At 42.0% G+C, this 22,695-nt stretch overlaps 1 protein-coding gene and 1 long non-coding RNA gene across 3 annotated transcripts in view; one reads left to right on the top strand and one right to left on the bottom strand.

Annotated features, from left to right (window-relative positions):
• Nucleotides 1–22,695, bottom strand: part of LOC144614543 (uncharacterized) — a 110,465-nt gene that overhangs the window by 84,817 nt on the left and 2,953 nt on the right. For both annotated transcript variants that reach the window (XR_013552344.2, XR_013552345.2), the window contains exon 2: nucleotides 12,902–12,953. This is a non-coding gene — a long non-coding RNA (uncharacterized LOC144614543). The remainder of the gene's footprint in view (nucleotides 1–12,901; nucleotides 12,954–22,695) is intronic.
• Nucleotides 6,873–20,385, top strand: CXCL17 (C-X-C motif chemokine ligand 17). Its single transcript, XM_060651238.2, has 4 exons — nucleotides 6,873–7,104; nucleotides 15,792–15,872; nucleotides 16,488–16,589; nucleotides 19,935–20,385. The coding sequence occupies exons 1-4, from the start codon at nucleotides 7,026–7,028 to the stop codon at nucleotides 20,030–20,032; spliced, it is 360 nt and encodes a 119-aa protein (XP_060507221.1). The 5' UTR covers nucleotides 6,873–7,025; the 3' UTR covers nucleotides 20,033–20,385.

The following is a 22,695-nucleotide window of genomic DNA, read 5'->3' as shown; positions in this document are numbered from 1 at the left end:
CTTAGGCTATGTACTTTTAGCAAGAATACCACAGAAGCGGTCCTGTGCCTTCTCTGTCAATCGTATCAGGCCCATGATATTGACATTTCTCGCATTACTGGTGATGCTTTGAACATCTGGCTAAGGTTTCTCTGTAAAATAACTTCTTTTACTTGGGAGATTTTAAAAACTACAAATGTCTGGGCCATACCACAGACCAATCAAACCAGACTCTGTGGAGATAAGTCATAGACATTGGTAGGCTTTAAACGCCCTTCATGTGATTTTAACCAGCAATGAAGGCTGGAAACCACCAGTTTAAACAATGAAGATTAGAATACTGGAAATCAGTAAGGAAGCCATTCCTCAGGCCTCTCTTGTTAAAAGAACAGCCAATTCCAGGCACAGATAAATATATTTGGACTTTGGCATGGACTCATGGTAGGAGAAAGGAAAGGCCAAAAAATCCCCTGATTGAGAAAGTGATGGGTGAGTAGACTGGTCTCTAATTTAAAAAAAAGAAGGTGGGGTGCACCTGGGTGGCTCAGTCGGTTGAGCATCCAACTCTTGATTTTAACTCAGATCATGATCTCACAATTCATGGGTGGAGCCCCGCATTGAGCTCTGTCTCCACTGACAGATTGGGATTCTCTCTCTCTCCCTCTCTCTCTCTCTGCTCCTCCCCTGCACTTCTCTCAAAAATAAATAAGTACACATTAACAACAAAAAAAAAGTCAGGATGCTAAGTAAAGTGTCCAGCCCTTTATATGTGCCCTATAAAGGCACCATATAATTTTACTGTCTTGAGCCTGACATGAATTCATAACTGTCACTGAGGGAGGAAACTATAAATCATGTAATATAAATATACGACCACACATGAAAGTTGAGCACTTCCGGGTACAGTTGAATGGATTATTCACAGAATCTAAGTGACAGATGCATGATCTCCCTTAAACAACCTTGCCCTCCCCACTTGGTCTTTGTCCTTAATCTCTTCTGAAGCAAGTAAGGACCCTGTTGTAAATTTCGTGAAATAGGAAAGTGTACAAAGCTCCTGTCACCAGGCTGTTGAAGCAATGATATTGTGCTCAACTTCCTTAGCGTTATTATCTTGAGGTTTCCATAAAGAGATTTCATCAACCCTCCCTTGGAGGGGCCATCTGATAACATGCAAAGAGAAACACAAATTTAACCCAAATAGAGGGTCAGGAAGGACCCCAAGGAGAATTATCCCTAAAGTATTCACAAACTACCAGGATCTGGGGCTACAGGAGGAGCTGCTGCTAGACAATAAGTGACAGAAGAGAGGATACCTCTAACACTCAGGGAGGACTAGCTCTAACACTCAGGGAGCACTAGCTCTAACACTCAGGGAGCACTACAAAAAGATTTAACTCAATTATCCCTCAACTATTACAAAACCAGGTATCCCTCAAGTCTCTCTATGGGATCTCACTGAGAGGCTGGCACATAATTAAATGGTGAAATAATTTATAGAAGGGTGGGACAACTAGGTCAGGAATGGCTGAGAAAGGTTCCTTCCACAAAAGAGGCAGGATTCAGGTTAGGCCTCTGAATGGTCAAGTCTTAGGGAAACAGAGACGGAGACATGCAAGCATGGGGAACCAGGTGTCAGGCACTACTGAAGATGCTAATTTCGAGGGGGCTTTCTGGAATGAGAGCGGGTTTGCATGTTATTTTATTTATCGCTCCCAACCTCCCACCATTTATTTCAGAGGATGCTGAGCCTCAGAAAGGTAAAGTAACTTGCCAAGGTCAGTGGTGGATCTGGGATTAGCAAGCAGGTATGTCTAACTCCGAAGCCCAAGCCAATACCACCACCACTGAGAGAAGACTGAACCTGGTATGTTTCGGGAACAGGAAGGAGCGAGGAGAACTATGGTGGAAAAATGAGATTAAGAAATAGGGAAGTTAGGTAAGCTTGCTAAGATGGGACCATATGTTGTAGAGCCATGAAAACTAGACAAGAGACATATGAATTTGATCTTGTAGTTACACAAGAGCCACTAAAGATTTTAAGTAAGAGAGTAATCCAAAGCGGTGCCTTGAGCAAAGACCGAAGGGGATAGTGGTGAAAATAGGGGTTCTGGGTTCTTACACCAAAGAGATGCCACTAACAACAGCAAAGAGGGCCCTGAGATACAGAGGAGTGAGAACTGAACTAAGTGTCAGAAGCTTGGGTTTAAATGTAAAAAGTTATGCGATAAAGTCATGACTTCATTAGGCAAGTCACACACTCTCTCTGGACTTCAGTTTCTTCTCAACCAGAAATCAGGTGAAGTGAGAACTAATCCCTTAAATGACCTCTAAAGCTTTGCTACTCAAAGTTGGTCCACCAACCAGTAGCAATGCATCATCCAAAAGTTTATTAGAAATGCAGAATATCGGGGCGCCTGGGTGGCTCAGTCGGTTAAGTGTCCAACTTCAGCTCAGGTCATGATCTCATGGTCCGTGGGTTCGGGCCCCGCGTCGGGCTCTGTGCTGACAGCTCGGAGCCTGGAGCCTGCTTCAGATTCTGTGTCTCCCTCTCTCTCTGACCCTCCCCCGTTCATGCTCTGTCTCTCTCTGTCTCAAAAATAAATAAACATTAAAAAAAAAATTTTTATAAAAAAAAAAAAAGAAATGCAGAATCTCAAAGAGAGAGAGAGAGAGAGAGAGAGAGAGAGAGAAATCTCAGGCCCCACCAGAGGAATCAGACCTGTATTTAAACCAGGTGATCTGTAAGCAAATTAAAGTTTGAGACAAATTCTCTAAAGTGTGTTCCAGTTCTAAAACGCAATGGTTTCTCTCACTTGACATGAAAAAAATTACCTATTTACTTCATTTCTGTCTAACTGATTTTTTCACTTTATTGTTTCCTAATTCTAACGCTGCCACCACTACACACACACACACACACACACACACACACACACACACACACACTTGCCTGAGCCTGAGAGTTCTTAGGCAACACCAGTGAGGCAGCGCTGCCATCTCGTGGCCATAACAAGTAAGTGCACTTAGTCCTACCTTCTTGCCAGGCAAGGGGGTGAGAGTTGGCAGACAGGGTGAAGTCCAAGTCACAGATTAGATAAGAGAATCACAACCACTCACAATGACTGGAAGGAACTATCAGAAAGAGGTCAGCCTGCATCATACAGTAATGTCGCATTTCAAAGGGTAGTTTTTGTAACACCTAATAAAATGTATTAGTGGGGAAACTGGGTTCCAAGCCAAGCTCTGTCCTTGTAATCTTAAAAAAAAAAAAAAAAAAAAAAAAAAAAAAATCACTATGACACATTTTCAGACACATTTCAGACATTTACTGCCTGAACTCTGCCAGTAAACTTGTAATTTTCCAAGGAAATTCACTTTGCTGTGATAGCTCTTTCTCATCCTGAGCCAAATGCGTCTGATGGACACTCACCAATCTGAATCCTACTCTCTGTAGGCACTGAAATACATTAAATACCTTTCACACAACAGACCTTTCCCAAATGACGATTCTGAAGTCCCTACACTCTCCTGCCCCTTTCCAACGGGCAAAGGAAGTAGTATCCAGCACAGGGGAAGTGTGTCCAGCACAGGAGCGTTCTAACCAGAGCAGCAGAGCCACAGGACCACCCACTTCCCCATTCTGGGCACTAGACCTGTGTTAGAAAGCCATGTACTACATCAGATGATCTGACGACACTGGTTTTTCCTACTTGTGCAGCTGCTCAGTCACCCCACAACTTTGTTGGTGTATACATTTTACTCAGTTTTATTTTTTAAGAAATATTTATTAGAGCACCTGGGTGGCTCAGTTGGTTAAGTGTTCGACTTCGGCTCAGGTCATGATCTCACAGTTTGTGAGTTTGAGCCCCGTGTCAGGCTCTGTGCTGACAGTTCAGAGCCTGGAGCCTGCTTCAGATTCTGTGTCTCCCTCTTTCTCTGCCCCACCCCACTCGTGCCATGTCTCTCTCAAAAATAAATAAACATTAAAAAAATTAAATAATAAATAAATAAATAAATATTTGGATGTTAAAAAAAAACCAGACCACCACAGTGCAGCAGGAAATACCTCAATAGAGGTAAACAAAGACTTTTGGGGACCATCTCAGTAACCCCCTGTGAAAATCTTCCACTCTTGGTTTCTGGGCTCAGTTTTCTTCATTTCAAACTCAAAGTGAAAGAAAAATAGTAATAATGCAAATGTCCCAGATGGTCCTATATGGTCATGGTTGGGCCAGGCATTTCCTTCTGGTTAATCCAAGGCATCCGCGGGCTCTTTCTAAATGTCCACTCTCTCCTGTTACAGTTGACCACAGCTGCACACAGACAGAAATTCAAGGAGGTCGAGAAATTTGAGTGTTAGTCCTGTGGCTTTGCAGCTAACTGACTACATGATGTTGTACAAATCATATAACTTCCCTGGGCCTTAATTTCCTCTCTGAACTGGAGCAGTTGGGTTAGCTCCCCGTGGGTCTCTAGATCTAGTGAGAGCCCCACAGAGACAGTTTTACACTTTCTTCTCAGTAGTCACCACCTAGCAAACACTGGACACACATTAGGTGCTCAAATGTCTACTGAATATATGTATGAATAGATGATTACTACAGCAGCATGAATCATGGAATCGATCAACAAATGATTCTGAATGTCTACTAAGTACACTGTGGAGTAGGTAAACCAAATAGTGACAGAATGGTATTTTCTCCCCACTTTCCCCTCACCTTCTTCCTGAAAGGGGAGCTTTGTAAGTTAGAGACACTGTGTTAACACAAATAATGTTCTCGAGATGGGCTCTAACTGGTTGCTAAAGTGAACAAGAAAAAGTCTGTTTGTCTTGGGTGTGTTTTATATCAATGGACCTGACGGACCCAAAGCCCCCTCCCATGGTACACAGGACCCGACACCACACCCCAAGTCCTTGGAGGGGAAAATCAGACAGAGGGAATGACAGGGAGCCAGGACTGAGGGGACCTAGAGGAAGAGCTGAGGAGGAGCTTCACTCATTCCCCAGCAGCCTGAGAGTGGACTGGTGGACAAATCGACAGGCAAAGGAAAGTATCCCCACAAGGTCCCTTGTAGTGCGTGACCATTCATAAGTGAAATTTTCTTTCTGGTAATGGACTGCACTTTCACACGCTTCCTACCATGCCAGTCCTAGTTAAAGTGTTACAAGAATATCACTGAATTCAACAAACATTGATTCAACAAATATAGGCCCAAAGTGTCAGGCCCTACATAAGTTCTAGAACAAAAAAATGAACATAATAACCCCTGCCCTCAACGATCCCTGTCCAATTAGCTCCACGCTCCTTCTCTGCACTGCCCTCCTCTTGGCCCTCCACCAATCCAAATCCCACCCCACCTGCGAGAACCCCGCCCCCCAAGCCCCACCTACCCAGAGTCCCCGAGTGACACTGAGCCCACAATGAACTCCTGTCACTTCTGAAATTTGGTTCCACTCCCACCTCTAGGTTTTATGAATATATGTCATTTCGCTAGTTAGATTTGAGCGTCCTGAGGACAGAGACCATTGTTAGAATTTTCCAGAGAAAGGCGCCTGGGTGGCTCAGTCAGTGAAGTGTCCGGCTCTCACTTTCAGCTCAGGTCATGAGCTCATCCTTCTCCAGCTCCCCGCTGGACATGGAGTCTGCTTAAGATTCTCTCTCTCCCTCCCCCTCTGCCTCTTCCCCAGTCATGGGTGCACTCGCTGTCTCTCAAAAAAAAACCTTTTTTCCAGGGAAACCACAACAGTGTTTCATATCTGACCAAGCTCAGACCAAGCCCAAGCCTTCAACTGGAGGACAATCCCTGTTGTGCCTGGCTCCATGCAGGTGCTTTATAAACTTTGTAATAGCAAAGTCTACAATCAGCTCTCCAACATGTCAATAAGCAGTGATAATATGAAAATTGAGAGGGTAAGAATGATCATACAGAAATCAAAAAGGGTTTGACTCGTGCCTTGCCTCTTCCCTCCTCTTAGGTAAAACAAAATCATGCCAAGTTTTCTCACTCCTGCCTGGAGGCTGCCAGAGAAGACTTCCTTGTTAATCTTCCCCACGGCCCTCACAAATATCACCCAGCATTCAAGCCCAGCCTCTCCTCTTTCTTTGAGCACATTTCCTAACGTCTCTGAAAGGAGTCAAGTTTAGTAAGTGCTGATGTTCCGTAACTAATGGTTACTCTAAGTAGTATTACTTTCTTCCCTCCTTGGGCTGTTTCCAAACAAGGTCTGGAGTCAAGAACCCCAAGGGCCTGGGCAAACACCCTTTAAGGGCTCCTTCCCTCCTGTGGTTCCCGTTTCTCAAACCCTCTTGGACCTGAAGCCCTGGGGATCTTCCACCAACACAGTTCCCTATACTTCAGGCTGCAACAACTAAGCCACAGCCACCTTCCTGATAAACTTCAAGGAGGCCCAGTTTGACCACTGCTTCAGGGGCAATGTTTTGAGCAGGGGAGAAATAACCTCGCCTCTAGTCACCTCTACTTCCCACCTTACTTCTGTGGCCACAGACATGGGAGGGAATTGCAAACACAGTAAAGACAGACAACTTCTCTAGCAACACTACTGTTGTGTGTACTGTGTCAAGGCCGGAGGCCCGGGGGACAGAGGGGAAACAGACCATGTCATCCTCTTTTCTGGCAACCCTTAGTATTCGCTTTCCTGGCAGATAGTAAGCTAGAAAGCACTGCCGAAAGATATAAGGAAATTCAAAGAACAAAAAGACCTGGGGAAGAAATCATAACATACTAGGGGGTAGGGAGGAGGGAAGGAGGAGGGAAGGGAACCAGTATTGTGGCCAAGTTATCAGTCACCTTCTTGTGTTCTTAAGAATGCTTCATTTCTTTTGTTTGCCCAGTTTTTCCTCCCAGATTCCTGTAAACCTGTTACCTAACAAGGTCAGCGTCACTTAGGTGTTCTCACCCTCTAATGGGAACACTGGCCAGGGATTAAAGCCCAGACCGCCATCCTAAGAAGTCCGGGAGCCTCCAACTGGGAACCTTCCACACTTTCTTCAGGAGACCTTACAGCAGCACCAACAATCGCAATGAGAATTCTAATCTCTTCCCTCCTTCTGTTGCTGCCACTAATGCTGATGCCTATGGTCTCTAGCAGCCGAAATCCAGGTAATAAGATTAATTTTCTATAAAGGGGAAACGGGGGGGTGGGGGGAATGTGGCAAAATAGAGAAGAAAACGTGGCAAAAAAACCAAAACAAAACATGCATTAAAATGTAGCCCCTTCCAGGGGCACCTGGGTGGCTCAGTCAGTTAAGCACCCGACTTCGGCTCAGGTCATGATCTCACAGTTCGTGAGTTCGAGCCCCACATCAGGCTCTGTGCTAACAGCTCGGAGCCTGGAGCCTGCTTTGGATTCTGTGTCTCCCTCTCTATCTGCTCCTCCTCTGCTCACACTCTCTCCCTCTCTCTGTCTCTCAAAAATAAATAAACATTAAAAAAATTAAAAAAAAATGTAGCCCCTTCCAGCCATAGGGATTTGGGGCAAGTTAGCCTCCTCATCTACAAAAAGGAGAAAACTATACTTACATCCAGTGTTGTGATAGTGAAATGAGAGAGTGAGTATCAAAATGTCTGAACTGTAGCTAGCAAAATATATACATGTTGGCTCAATAAAGATTTGCTCCCTGGGACACCTGGGTGGCTCAGTCGGTTAAGCATCTGACTTTAGCTCAGGTCATGATCTCACGGCTCATGAGTTCAAGCCCCGCAATGGGCTCTGTGCTGACAGTTCAGAGCCTGGAGCCTGCTTTGGATTGTGTCTCCTCTCTGTCTCCCCCTCCCCCTCTCATGCTCTGTCTCTCTCTCTGTGTCAAAAATAAACAATAAACTTTTTTAATAAAAAATTATAAAATAAACATAAAAAAATTAAAAGAGAGGTGTCCGAGTGACTCGGTTGGGCATCTGACTTCAGCTCAGGTCATGATCTCGCAGCTTGTGAGTTAGAGCCCCGCGTCAGGCTCTGTGCTGACAGCTCAGAGCCTGGAGCCTGCTTTCGATTCTGTGTCTCCCTCTCTCTCTGCCCCTCCCCTGCTCATGCTCTGTCTCGGTCTCGGTCTCTCTCAAAAAATAAACATTTAAAAAAATTAAAAGATTTGCTCCCTTGCCTTCTCCCTCTAATCCCTTTCCAGAAGAGCCAGTCTTGGTGATGGTGGAGTAAAGGTGTTGAAGGCAACTGTACATTTGAGGAAGAGAGAAGTCCTTGCTTATATTCTTTTACAGTGCACCAGATATGCCACCAACAATTTTTAACGCTATTTAATGATAAAGTAATAAACTAGAAAAATCATATTACCAGACAGCATTCACATTGGAAGTTTTAGCCATACTAAGCTCATCTCTTGGGAAGCAGGTCTTAGGTTAAGAGCTCCAAATAGGCTCCAGCTTTCACTACATCTCAAGTGCCTAGCCCTTAGCAGAACAACTGTGCAGAAGAAAGCTCGTCCCATATATGTTTCTACTCGAGAGAACCATCTCCCCAAAGGCTACTTTGAGAAAGATAGCTTTGCTGCATATTTATCATCAACTTGGTCCTTAAAATAAGAAGTTTACCTCAGTCCACCCCAATTTCAAACTTTCCCTCCCTTGTAGAGAGAGCTTTTTGGAAGGTGCTGGGCCCATAGCATTAGGGTCTAGACCACCAGTCTGGAAAGGAAGGCTTTTCCATCATTGCAACAGACACCAAGGTTAGAGTCCTCAGCCTTGATTCAAAGCTCTAACCACAACCTGCCTTTCCCAATCCACCCCTCCACTCACTAACAAGTGCTCTAGGCTCCACCTAAACTAGACTGTTGGCTGTTCCCTGAACAGCTCTTATGCCTTCCTACTAGTTTGACTTTGTTCATACTCTCAGCTCAGAATCCACCTCCTCCTCACGGCCTCCCTGATTCCTCTCAAGACCAGATGGGAGCCCTCTGTCCTGTGAATGTGCCTAGCCTAAACTTGACTCTCTCTTTGCACTTGCCACATACCGTCTTATACTGAAGGTGTTGCTGTGCCTTTCCTACCTTCACCCCCCTGCCCTTCTAGACTGTAACCTCCTTGGTGGCACAATCTGGTATATTGTCTCCATATCCGTCACACTATCCAGCATAATATTTAGTAAATATTTGCTAAGTGAAAGAATAAAATGCTCATGGGGCACCTAGCTGTCTCGGTCAGAGGAGCATGCAACTCTTGATCTCGAGGTCATGAGCTTAAACCCCACGTTGGGTATAGAGATTACTTAAATAAATAAAACATAAAAACAAAAAAAGAATAAAATGCTCAGGTTTCTAAGTTCAAAGTGTTGCCCTTTAAAGACTCTACACCTGGATTTGACAGCAGCTCTGTTGACATTTGGGGCTGGACAGCGCTTTAGGGCAGGGTGTTATTTTGTGTTGTAGGGTGTAGAATGTATTCTGTGCATTGTAAGATTTTCGGGTAGCATCTGTGTGGCCTCTACCAACTATATGACAATAGCAGCCTCTTCACCTCTGTCCCCAGTTAAGACAGCCAGAGTTAACTCCAGACATTGCCAATTGTCCCCTGGAGGGGAAAACCACTCCCCAGCTGAGAGTGCTGCTCTCAGCAATAGTTGCTCTATAGCAATAGTTCTCACACCTGGCTACGCGTTCAGACTTACCTGGACCTGTAAACTCAGCCTTGAAGCCCAGAGAACCTAGATCTGAATCCTGGCTCCACCACTTATTTTGAACCCTAGACAAGCTGCTTCACTTTTTGGAGCCTGTTTTATCATCTTAAAAGGAGTAAAATGTTACTTATAATATATCATTGTTGTGAATATCATCTGTAATGTGTACCTAGCAAGGATTCAATAAATGGACTGAGTAAAATTCCTACAGTAGCTCCTAAAGCACAATGGCAATGAATCTGGGGAAAGCTTGCTGTGCCACCAGGTGGCGCTATTACAGACACATCCGGCTCAAATTCGTGTACCCCTGCCAAGGAGTTTTGCAGCACCCAAGTCTGGCTAGAAGAAATGACACCCCCCCCCCCCACCTTCCCTGCCAAAAAAATTCTCAAAATAAAATCTGATCTTACTTTATCTCAAAATAACCACATACATGTGCAGTGTGTTTTTCACAGAAAGGGAGGAGAACAGATAAGAGTATATGAAAATGTTAGGAAACAAATCACTTATAATAATAGATTAATTACTCATATCATTATTAACTATAAAATTACCTACAATAATAGCCGAAATGTATTAAGCAATCCTATGTGGCAGGTAATATTTAAACACTTCACACACATTGCCTCATTGTGTCCTCACAGAAATCTAATATATTTTTTAATTAATGTTTCATTTTTCAGACTTAAAAAAAATAGATAAAAATAATCAGAGTTCCAATATATGCTTCATCCAGTTTTTTTCAAATAACATCTTACAACACCATAATATGATGATCAAAACCAGGAAATAAGCATTGATATAATACTATTAACTAATGTACTAATATTTAGATTTTGCTAATCATCCAATTAATGTCTCTTTTTGGTCCAATCCAGGATGCTACACTAAGTAAAGTTATCACATCTCCTTTGATTTCCCCCAAACTACGGTAGTTTTTCAGCCTTCCTTGTCTTTCATGATTTTGACAGTTTTATTTTTTTTTTCTTTTAAAATTTTTTTTTCAACCTTTTTTATTTATTTTTGGGACAGAGAGAGACAGAGCATGAACGGGGGAGGGGCAGAGAGAGAGGGAGACACAGAATCGGAAACAGGTTCCAGGCTCCGAGCCATCAGCCCAGAGCCTGACGCGGGGCTCGAACTCACGGACCGCGAGATCGTGACCTGGCTGAAGTCGGACGCTTAACCGACTGCGCCACCCAGGCGCCCCGACAGTTTTAAAGAGTACTGGTCAGTTATTTTGTAGAAAGTCCTTCAAGTTGGGTTTGCTTGATGTTTCTTCTTGATTAAATTCAGATTATGCATTTCTGGCAAGAATACCACAAAAGTAATGTATGCCTTCTCCATGCATCACAGCAGACGGCCCGTAATACTGAATTCCCAACTACTGATGTTAATTTTGAACACTTGGTTAAGGTGGTGTCTGCCAGGTTTCTCTAGTGTAAAGTTACTGGTTTTCCCACTGTAATTAATAAGTATCTTGTGGAGAGATACTTTAAGACTATGCAAAATAGCCTGTTTCTTCTCATCATACTTTTGCCCATTAATTTTTAAAATCCATTGAGGATTCCCACCCACCTTCAACAAGTGTTAGTATGGTATTAGCCAAATGATGATTTCCTATTTCCATCATTCCTTCCACATTTATTAACTGGAATTCTACTATAAGAAAAAGCTGCTCCAGGCACCTGGGTGGCTCAGTCAGTTGAGCGTCCGACTCTTGGTCTCAGCTCGGGGCTCGATCCCCATGTACCGTAAGATTCTCTCCCTGCTTGAGATTCTGTCCCTCTCTCTCTCTCAAAATAAATAAACTTAAAAAAAAAAAAAAAAAGCTGTTCCTTCTCTCCCATTTATTTATTGAATTTTTAATTTATTTTTTAATGTTTATATATTTTTGAGAGACAGTGGGGGAGGGGCGAGAGAGAGGGAGACAGAGGATCCAAAGTGGGCTCTGTGCTGACAGCTGAGAGCCCAATGCAAGGCTCGAACTCACTAACCATGAGATCATGACATGAGCCAAGTCAGAGGCTTAACTGACTGAGCCACCCAGGCACCCCTTGAATTATTTATTTATATGAGTAAAGACTCATGGACATTTATGGATTATAACCCATTGCTACCATTATTTATTGTGTTGTTCATATTGTCTCAAAATTGACCACTGAGACCTTCTTCAAACAGGCTTCTGTGTCTTTTTGACATATCATTTTTTAGCAGTTCTGGACTTTCTGATACCGCAAGATGTTCCAGGCATATCTTGTACTTCCCTGGCCCGCCTTGGAATCAGCCATTTCTCCAAGGAGCCCTGGTTCCTTTCATTGGAGAATGGTCCTCACAAACCATGAGTACTGAAGTATTGCCCACGGCTACTAGGTGCGAGTGCTTCTAGGCCCTCTAGTGGACAAAGCTAGGAAACAGATGCATGCATACACACACAAATGGACTATTATTAATCCCGTTTTACAAATTAGGTAAATGGGACATAGGAGTTACGCAATTTATCCAAAATAATAAAGCCAATATGTAGTGGAACTGGGAAGTCAAAATAATGACAGATCTACCACAAGTCCTAACAAGTGTAAGTAACTTCTTTTCACATACAGGTCACCAGAAAACAACAAACCTAACATTCTAGCATAGACACTCTCTTTGGGACTGAGTGATAGAAGTCCACAATAATAACCACCACAATAATCGTCATATACTGAACACCTACTTGGGCACTGGGCATCGGGCACCACTAGTAGCTCATTTATCCCTAACTCTGCAAGATGGATACTGTGACCCTCATTTTACAAGCCAGAGAACCAAAGATCAAAGAAGCTAAGTGACAGAGAAAGTTGTTGATCCCAGATCATGTAAAATTGATGCTTATTCAACTATATCAGTATTTCCCAAAATTGATTTTAGGTAGGGCATAAATTAGCTTTTACTTTAATAGTTACATGTTTATGTTAATGCATGTTAGAAAAAAAAATACATATGTACCAAACCCATAACCTCACAGATAATACTGCATAGGATGAAGCTGTTTTGTAAATTAAATGTACTTAAAGAAAAAGTATGAGGCAAATAATAGTAGAGGTGGTACAAGCTACAGCAAAAATTATAAAGATGATCCAGAAATGTCTGAGGTTTGGGAGACATAATACTATAGTAACATGCAGCTTCATTTTAAGTCACACCGTGGAATTAGGATTCTAAAGGCTGCAGAAAGAACAACAGACTAAGAAACTTGGACCTGGGTTTTAGCTTCAGATGTATCCCCATTACCTTTGTGAACTTGGGCATTCCATTTGTTCTCTCTGGACCTCAGTTTTCTCATCTGAAAAAAAAAAAAAAAAAGGCAGTGATTTAGTTAATTCATGAAACCCTTTTAAAAGCAACTTAGTAATAATATCAGGCAACATAAAACTGTTCTTAACTCTTGACCCAGTAATTCCACTTTGGGAAATCTTGCCCAAGACAATAATCTAACATTTGGAAAACAGTAACAAACAGAAAGAATTTATCAATATCCAAAAATAAACAATCTGAATATTCAGCGATGGACAAACAGTTAAATAATTTGGAGCACACACACTTGTTGGGAATGTTATGCAGTCATTAAAAATGTCTGTTATGGGGGCCCCTGGGTGGCTCAGTTGGTTAAGCATCCGACTTTGGCTCAGGTCATGATCTCACAGTTCATGGGTTCGAGCCCCGCATTGGGCTCTGTGGTGACAGCTGGGAGCCTGGAACCTGCTTCGGATTCTGTGTCTCCCTCTCTCTGTTCCTCCCCTGCTCTCACTCTCTCTCTCTCTCAAAAATAAATAAACATTAAAAAATTTTTTTTTTTTTTTAAATTTTTGGGACAGAGAGAGACAGAGCATGAACGGGGGAGGGGCAGAGAGAGAGGGAGACACAGAATCGGAAACAGGCTCCAGGCTCCGAGCCATCAGCCCAGAGCCTGACACGGGGCTCGAACTCACAGAGCGCGAGATCGTGACCTGGCTGAAGTCGGACGCTTAACCGACTGCGCCACCCAGGCGCCCCAAAAAAAAAATTTTTTAATGTCTGTTATGGGGGTGCCTGGATGGCTCAATCAGTGGAGCATGTGACTCCTGATCTCGGGGTCACGAGTTCGAGCCCCACGTTGGGTGTAGAGACTACTTTTTTAAAAAGTGAATAAAAATGTCCATTATGGAGATGACATAGCAACATGCTTATAAGATGAACCAAAAAAAAAAAAAGTGTTCACATACTATGGTTATCACTGTATAAAGAAAATCATATGTAGGAGACACACCAAAATACACTCAGATGATAAAAGTAAAGATTTCTTTATTTGTACCTTCCAAATCATCTCTAAAATAGGTATATTACATTTAGGGTAGAAAAACTTCTCAATAAAGGGATCCAACTAAATAATCTCTAAAATTCCTTCTGACTCTAATATTCTGTGGCTTTCCTCTGCAACTACAAGTAAAGGTCACATGAGAGTAAAATATTAGAAAAGTTTAGATGGCAGGGGCTATGTTTGCTTGTTTAAATTATTTTAACGGCACTCAAAACAGAACATGAGAACATTTGAAAACTAGCACTTGGGGAAATGATGCAACACCTTCCATCTGTGTGGCAGAAAGGGCACAAGTCTGGGAAAGAGACCTGGATTGAACCAGATGATCTCTGAGGGGCCTCTCTAGACAACTTGTTCATTCACTCATTAACAAACATTTACCAAGTGCCTACCATCTGTCAGCTGTATGTAGCTGAATGACTACTGAGCCACTGGTTCAGAGTCTGGTGTCGGAGAAAGATTTTTAGTTTGCTAGGGCAACCATAACAAAATGGCACAGAATGGGTGGCTGAAACAACAGAAATTTATTTCCTCACGGTTCTGGAGACCAGAAGTCCAAGATCAAGACGTCAACAAGTTTAGTTTCTTCTGAGGCCTTTCTTCTTGCTCACAGATGGCCACCCTCTTGCTATACCCTCACATGATCTTTCCTCTGTGCACATATATCTCTGGTGTCTCTTTGCCCAAATCTCTTCTTCTTGTCAGGACTCCAGTCGGACTGAATTATGTCCCATCCTAATGACCTCATTTTAACTCAATCATCTCTAAAGACCCTATCTTCAAATACAGTCATACTGAGGTACGTACCAGGGTTTAGGGCTTCAACATGAATTGGGTGGGGGTGTGTGGACACGATTCAGTCCACAACAGATTTCAAACAACAAACTATATTGTATAACTGTGCATTAAGAGAGCTGCATTCAGATACAATGGGGAACCATGGGAAGGCATAATTAATTCTTACAGGAAATATCAGAAACTACTGTACAGACAAGCATCATCCGGGCCCAATTCTAGCTCCAGAATCTCAAGTCTACAATCCACCATCCTTGATAGTCATAAAAATATTTTAAGTATCACAAAATTGGAATAAGACAGCATCAGGTGATAAGACAAACTTGACTAGAGGCCAAAAGAGTAATGGATTTGTTCCAGAGGCACAAAGGTAAATACCATCCTCTTATAGCTGAACTGGGATTATGGATTCAAATACAGGGAACTTAAAGGTCAGGTGAAGATCCCAACTAGTTTATATAATAATCTGCTCTTTGTTCTCATTCCTTAAGTCATGAGAATTTTAATGCATGTTGGGGTGGGGAGTATATTGTCAGGTCTTGATTAAACGCCCACCTTTTGTCCTTTTTTCCATCCAGAAGCCATTCTTTTTCCACCTACCTCCAGCTAAGCTTTCCAGATTTTTTTTTTTAATTTTTTTTTTAACGTTTATTTATTTTTGAGACAGAGAGAGACAGAGCATGAACAGGGGAGGGGCAGAGAGAGAGAGGAAGACACAGAATCTGAAACAGGCTCCAGGCTCTGAGCTGTCAGCACAGAGCCCGACGCGGGGCTCGAACTCACGGACCGTGAGATCATGACCTGAGCCGAAGTCGGACACTTAACCAACCGAGCCACCCAGGCACCCTGCTTTCCAGATTTTAAACCTCATTTCCTTATCCATTTAAAATAGTCGTCTGTCGAAGTACCCTAGGATCCCTGACTAAAAAGGAAGGGAAAAACTCCACTAGGTAGCACAATGCTGGGGGAGCATTTCTGTTGGCCCCTTCCCTTTCCAGTGCCTGGAAGTGACCAGTTTCCTTCCACCAGGGGTCGCCAGAGGCCATCGGGACCAACGCCAGGCTCCTAGGAGGTGGCTCCAAGAAGGCAGCCAAGAATGTGAGTGCAAAGGTCAGTATCAACAATAGCAGTACACAGGTCACAATCCAGCTCTCCCCTGAGTCCCCCTGACGCCAATGCAGATATCTTCTAGGATGACTTCACCCACTGCCCTCTCCACCAGCCCACCGCATGCAGCACCAACTCTTGTCTTCTTGAGTCTCAGGCAAGAGCTGAACCCCCAAGGTTCAGGGGGAGCTGGCTGAATCTCTGGCTGCCACTTCCCCCTTACACTTTTCCCCAAGAACCCAGGGCTGCCTTCCAAAAATATCCTGGATCTTGTTTTCAACCTTGTTATATTCATAAATAAGACTGAAATTAGGCAAAATGCTTGGCCAAGGCAGACACCTAGATCTTTTCTTCACTTTTTGGTCTCCTTAATGATATCCTGATGCCTCCTCCAAACCTGCCATCAAATTCTTGCCAATACAGGTCAGGCAAAACAAGTCAGAAATCCTGGTGTTCACGTAAACGGGTATCTCTACTGTTCTGTGTTGACTCTTTTCCCTGCCCCCACTGCAGTGTGATACACTGGAAGGCAAGAAAGATGGCAAGTAAAGCCCTGCCCTACTCCCTACTCTGAAACACATTAATCTTCCCGTCTAAGCAGCAACCCTGTTATTTCAGACTGGTTCCTGAGAGCTCCTAAAAGAAAACTCATGACAGTGCCCAGGCTGCCAAAGAAGCAGTGTCCCTGTGACCATTTCAAGGGCAGTGTGAAGAAAACCAGTAAGTTTCAAAAGAATGACCTTCCTTAAACGAGGGTCACTGTGGAATCAACTAGAGCCGAAGCAGGGGTTGAGAACAGACAAGAGAAGTGAAATGAAGACCAAGATAATCACACCTCTCAGTCCTTTCTACTCAATGTCAACTCGTGGGGAAATAGGAAGAGGAAGGAAAGCAGGATACAATTTTCCTAATACTAGAAAGTTTCAAACAAATTCTTACATTTTGGAAGCCCACTGCCTATCAAAGTGGAAGGAGATGGGGCTATTGGAGACCTGGCCATTGATCATTGATCTCTGAAGATGACACCAGTGTCAGTGTCAAACAGAACTTGATTCCTCCCTTGAGCAGTTTTTAAATGTCATATTAAAAGTAAATTAGCAAATTAAACTGATTAGTATTATGATATTATTAAGAATGAGAGAAATCAGCATCCTTATCACTGCAGGTAGAAGTAAAATACAACTTGGTAGTATCTATCAAAAATTGAAATGTGTGTACCTTTTAACCCAGTAATCTCACTTCAAGAAATCTCCAGCATAGAATACTAGCATGGATACTCAAAGATATACACACAATATTAATTAGAGCAGTTTTTGTATTGACAAACTGATGGAAATAAAAATATTCATCAAAAGAAAACTGGGCAATTCAGTAGTTGTCAAAAATAATGAGTTAAATTGTTATGTGTTGATCAGAAAGATAACCACAATATACATAAAGTGAAAAAGAGATATTCCCTACTTCACATGCTTCACGAAAATGTTTTAAGTACATTAAAGATATAAATTTGAGTAGCAAATTTACAAGGGAATATGAGAGAATATATTCATGATCTTGGGGTATGAAAGGATAAGCCATAAAAGAAAGGATTAATAAATCTGATTTCACTGAAATTAAGAAATTCTGGTCATCAAAAGAATGAAATGACAATCTAAAAGTAGACAGTATCTGCAGCATATAAAACTGACAAAGGGATTAATATGCAGAATATATAAAGAATTCTGACAGACCAAGGAAAGGAAGTCAGGCAACACTACAGAAAAATAGGCAAAATATTTGAATAGGCATTTCAGAGACAGGGAAATCTGGTAATTGGAAAAATGCAAATTAAAACCAAACAGATGTCACTATACATCATCAGATTGGCAAAAATTTTAAAGTCCTACAATACCAAGTATTGGCAAAGAGTAGGACAGAGAAATTCTCATATCCTGCTAATGGGAATAATTAATTGATAAATCACTTTGAAAAAGTGCTGGCAGTTATCTACTAAAGTTTAAGTTCTTTGACCAAGAAATTCCACTCCTAGGTATATGCTCAAAAGGAATGTACTCTTTTTTTTTTTCAATTTTTTTTTTACATTTATTTATTTTTGAGAGACAGAAAGAGAGCACAAGTGGGGGAGGGGCAGAGAGAGAATGAGACACAGAATCCAACAGGCTCCAGGCTCACAGAGCCCGATGTGGGGCTCGAACCCACAAACTGTGAGATCATGACCTGAGCCGAAGTCAGATACTTAACCGACTGAGCCACCCAGGCGCCCTAAAAGGAATGTATTCTTATATACACCAGGATATATGTACAAGAATTTCATAGTAGCATTGCTCATAACTACCCCAAACCAAAAACTAACCAATGGGGGCGTCTGGGTGGCTCAGTTGGTTAAGCTTCCAACTCTTGATCTGAGCTCAGGTCTTGATCTCAAGGTTTTGAGTTCAATCCCGCGCTGGGCGCCACACTGGGTGTGAAGCCTACTTAAAAAAAAAAAAGAAACTGACCAACAAATAAATGGTGGTATATTCAAATATCATATATCAGTGAAAATGAACACATAACAATGTAAATGAATCTTACAAATACAACATTGAGTGAAAATTTTTTTAAAAAGACACAAGACTTCAACTCAGGTCATGATCTCATGATTCGTGGGTTCAAGCCCCGCGTCAGGCTCTGTGCTGACAGCTCAGAGCCTGGAGCCTGCTTCAGATTCTGTGTCTCCCTCACTTTCTGCCCCTCCCCTGCTCACACTCTGTCTCTCTCTGTCTCTCAAAAATAAATTTTTTAAAAATGTTTAAAAAAATAGGCAAAATTCAACTGAATTATTTAGGAATACATAATTAGGTAGTAAAACAAAAAAGAAAGTAAGTGTTTACTATAAAAGTCAGGATTACCTCTGTGAGGGGGAAAAGGAGGATAGAGATCAGAAAAGGAGGGGTATTGCTGGCAATATTCTATTTCTACTCTATTTCTTAGGCCTAGATAGCAGTTTCATGGATATCTGCTTTAGAACTATTAATTAAACTGCACATATGGGGCACCTGGGTAGCTCAGTTGGTTAAGCGTCTGACTCTCGACTTGGGCTCAGGTCATGATCTCACCATTCATGGGTTCGAGCCCCACGTCAGGCTTACACTAATAGCATGGAGCCTTCTTGGGATTCTGTCTCCCACTCTCTCTGCCCCTCCCATACTTGCTCTCTCTCTCTCAAAATAAAAAAAAAGTTTAAAAAAAGAAAAATCAAAGAAATTTTAAACAATAAACTGCACATGTAAGTTTTTATGGATTTGTATTGATGTGTATATATAATATTTTGCAATAACGTATGATTTGTTAAAGGTGCAGAGCAAAGCAATATGTATAGCCTAATCTCATTTTTGGGTTTTTCTCATTTGTTTGGTTTTTGTTTTGTTTTTAATGTTTTACTTATTTTTGAGAGAGAGAGAGCCCGCACATGCATGAGAGAGAGAGAGAGAGAGAGGGAAACAGAGAATCCCAAGTAGTCTCGGCATGGTCAGCACAGAGCCAGACAAGGGGCTTAACATACTGAGCCACCCAGGCGCCCCTCCTTTTTGTTTTTTAAAGTAAACTACTATGTTTACATACAAAAAGATATGGAAGGCTATATAGCCAACTATTAACAATAGTTAGTTCTGGGGAATGGGGAGTGAAGGATATATATTTTTTATTTTCAATTTTAAATTTTTTAAATTTTAATGTTTTCCATTGGATTAGTATCACTTTTATATCATTTTAAAATCTTTCATAAAAATTAAATTTTTAAGGGGCGCTTGGGTGGCTCAGTCGGTTAAGCATTCAGCTTAGGCTCAGGTCATGATCTCACAGTTCGTGAGTTCAAGCCCCACATCAGGCTCTGTGCTGACAACTCAGAACCTGGAGCCTGTTTCAGACTCTGTGTCTCCCTCTCTCTCTGTCCCTTCCCCACTCATGCTCTGCTCTCTCTCTCTCTCTCTCTCTCTCTCTCAAAATTAAACAAACAAAAAATTTTTTGAGAAAAAAATTAAAATTTTTAAATGTTTTTAACATTAGTCTTTATTTTAACCCTAGGGCACCAAAGGCACCACAGGAAACCAAACAAGCACTCCAGAGCCTGCCAGCAATTTCTCACGCGATGTCAGCTGGAAAGCTTTGCTCTGCCTTTATAGGAGCCCTGAGGGCCCACTCTCCCAATGCAACCGTCTCAGTCCAGAAGGCAATGAGTGCACCTAGACGATGTTCTCCCACTTGCAGCTCCGCCTCCTTGTCCCCATTCGTGTTTTCACAAAGCATTTTCCCCAAGATTACTGTTCTCTCTAGTGCCCTCTTCTCTTCTTAGTCTTTTCCTGTGCCCTACCAATCCGCCCCCCCCCAGCCCCGCCCAATGCACACCCATTCCCTAGGCTTAACCTTAATTACCTGAAAGAAACCTGGAAACCTCAGTTTCTTAGCTGGTCCCAAATGACCCTAAACATAACCAGGCAAGTAGCAAACAGAAGCCAATAAATATTTTTAAATGCAATAAGTCAAATCATTTCTTTCAAATGAGGTCTGGCAGCTCATTCAATCCCCCATTTTAGCCTGTCTACTGCAAACTCTACCCAGATTCTACACACACTTCTCCCCACCACCAATCTTACTCTCTTCCTCTCCACTGCCCAACTTTTTATTCTTTCATTCATTCAACAAACCTTTTTGGGGTAAGAGCTAGGTGGGGCCAAGAAAGCAGGTATAGCAGGGCACCTGGGTGACTCTGTCAGCTAAGGGTCCGATTCTTGATTTCAGCTCAGGTCATGATCTCACAGTTCGTGAGTTTAAGCCTCACGTCGGGCTCTGCGCTGACAGTGTGGAGCCTGCTTGGGATTCTGTGTCTCCCTCCCTCTCTGCCCCTCCCCTGCTCGCTCTCTAGCTCTCTCTCAAATATAAATAAACACTTTAAAAAAAGGCAGGATCTACTACAAAGCTGCAATCATCAAGACAGCATGGTATTGGCACAAAAACATACACATAGACCAATGAAATAGAATAGAAACCCCAGAACTAGACCCACAAAAGTATGGCCAACTAATCTTTGACAAAGCAGGAAAGAATATCCAATGGAAAAAAGACAGTCTCTTTAACAAATGGTGCTGGGAGAACTGGACAGCAACATGCAGAAGGCTGAAACTAGACCACTTTGTCACACCACTCACAAAAATAAACTCAAAATGGATAAAGGACCTGAATGTGAGACAGGAAACCATCAAAACCCTAGAGGAGAAAACAGGAAAAGACCTCTCTGACCTCAGCCATAGCAATTTCTTACTTGACACATCCCCAAAGGCAAGGGAATTAAAAGCAAAAATGAACTATTGGGACCTCATGAAGATAAAAATCTGCACAGCAAAGGAAACAATCAACAAAACTAAAAGGCAACCAACAGAATGGGAAAAGATATTTGCAAATGACATATCGGACAAAGGGCTAGTATACAAAATCTATAAAGAGCTCACCAAACTCCACACCCAAAGAACAAATAATCCAGTGAAGAAATGGGCAGAAAACATGAATAGACAATTCTCTAAAGAAGACATCCAGATGGCCAACAGGCACATGAAAAGATGCTCAACATCGCTCCTCATCAGGGAAATACAAATCAAAATCACACTCAGATATCACCTCACGCCAGTCAGAGTGGCCAAAATGAACAGATCAGAAGACTATAGATGCTGGAGAAGATGTGGAGAAACGGGAACCCTCTTGCACTGTTGGTAGGAATGCAAACTGGTGCAGCCGCTCTGGAAAACAGTGTGGAGGTTCCTCAAAAAATTAAAAATAGACCTACCCTATGACCCAGCGGTAGCACTGCTAGGAATTTACCCAAGGGATACAGCAGTACTGATGCATAGGGGCACTTGTACCTCAATGTTTATAGCAGCACTCTCAACAATAGCCAAATTATGGAAAGAGCCTAAATGTCCATCAACTGATGAATGGATAAAGAAATTGTGGTTTATATACACAATGGAGTACTACGTGGCAATGAGAAAGAATGAAATATTACCCTTTGTAGCAACGTGGATGGAACTGGAGAGTGTTATGCTAAGTGAAATAAGCCATACAGAGAAAGACAGATACCATATGTTTTCACTCTTATGTGGCTCCTGAGAAACTTAGCAGAAACCCATGGGGGAGGGGAAGAAAAAAAAAAAAAGAGGTTAGAGTGGGATAGAGCCAAAGCATAAGAGACTCTTAAAAACTGAGAACAAACTGAGGGTTGATAGGGGGTAGGAGGGCGGGGAGGGTGGGTGATGGGTATTGAGGAGGTCACCTTTTGGGATGAGCACTGGGTGTTGTATGGAAACCAATTTGACAATAAATTTCATATATTGAAAAAAAAAAAAAAGACTTTAAAGTTTCAATAGACCTCTCCAGGTAAATAAAGTATATAAGTTATTACTATCCATAGGAGAAACCAAAGCAGAAGTACTGGGGAAAAGAAAAATAACCAAATTGTCAAATTAATAAAAAATTATTTATTTTTTCAAAAAAATAATAATAATAAATAATTAAAAAAATTAAAAATAAATAAAAAAATTTAAAAAGGCAGGGATGGCAACAAATCAGACACGATCTTACAAAAGATAATACAGATTAAAAAACAAGAAAAACAACCCTTGCAGTTTCCCAGCACATAGAATGCCTTTAATATTTATGATTATTCTTATCATCAGCAGCAGCATTAATGGTCATTTTACCCTGTGAGTTTCCAGTCTAGTACAGAAAACATATACGCATAGCCATAGTTCAAAGCTAGAGACATGGTGTGGAAGATCTCAAATGCCACTGAAAA

Source organism: Panthera onca, chromosome E2, assembly GCF_046562875.1.
Source record: "Panthera onca isolate mPanOnc1 chromosome E2, mPanOnc1 haplotype 2, whole genome shotgun sequence".
Taxonomy (NCBI): Eukaryota; Metazoa; Chordata; class Mammalia; order Carnivora; family Felidae; genus Panthera; species Panthera onca.
This window is presented reverse-complemented; position numbering and strand designations above follow the sequence as displayed.

What these genes read in the sequence shown, in the direction of transcription:
- CXCL17 (XM_060651238.2), top strand. Translation starts at nt 7,026, where the DNA reads ATGAGAATTCTAATCTCTTCCCTCCTTCTGTTGCTGCCACTAATGCTG. An exon ending in CTCTAGCAGCCGAAATCCAG is followed by an intron (nt 7,105 to 15,791) that starts GTAATAAGATTA and finishes TCCTTCCACCAG; the next exon opens with GGGTCGCCAGAGGCCATCGG. An exon ending in GGGCAGTGTGAAGAAAACCA is followed by an intron (nt 16,590 to 19,934) that starts GTAAGTTTCAAA and finishes TTTTAACCCTAG; the next exon opens with GGCACCAAAGGCACCACAGG.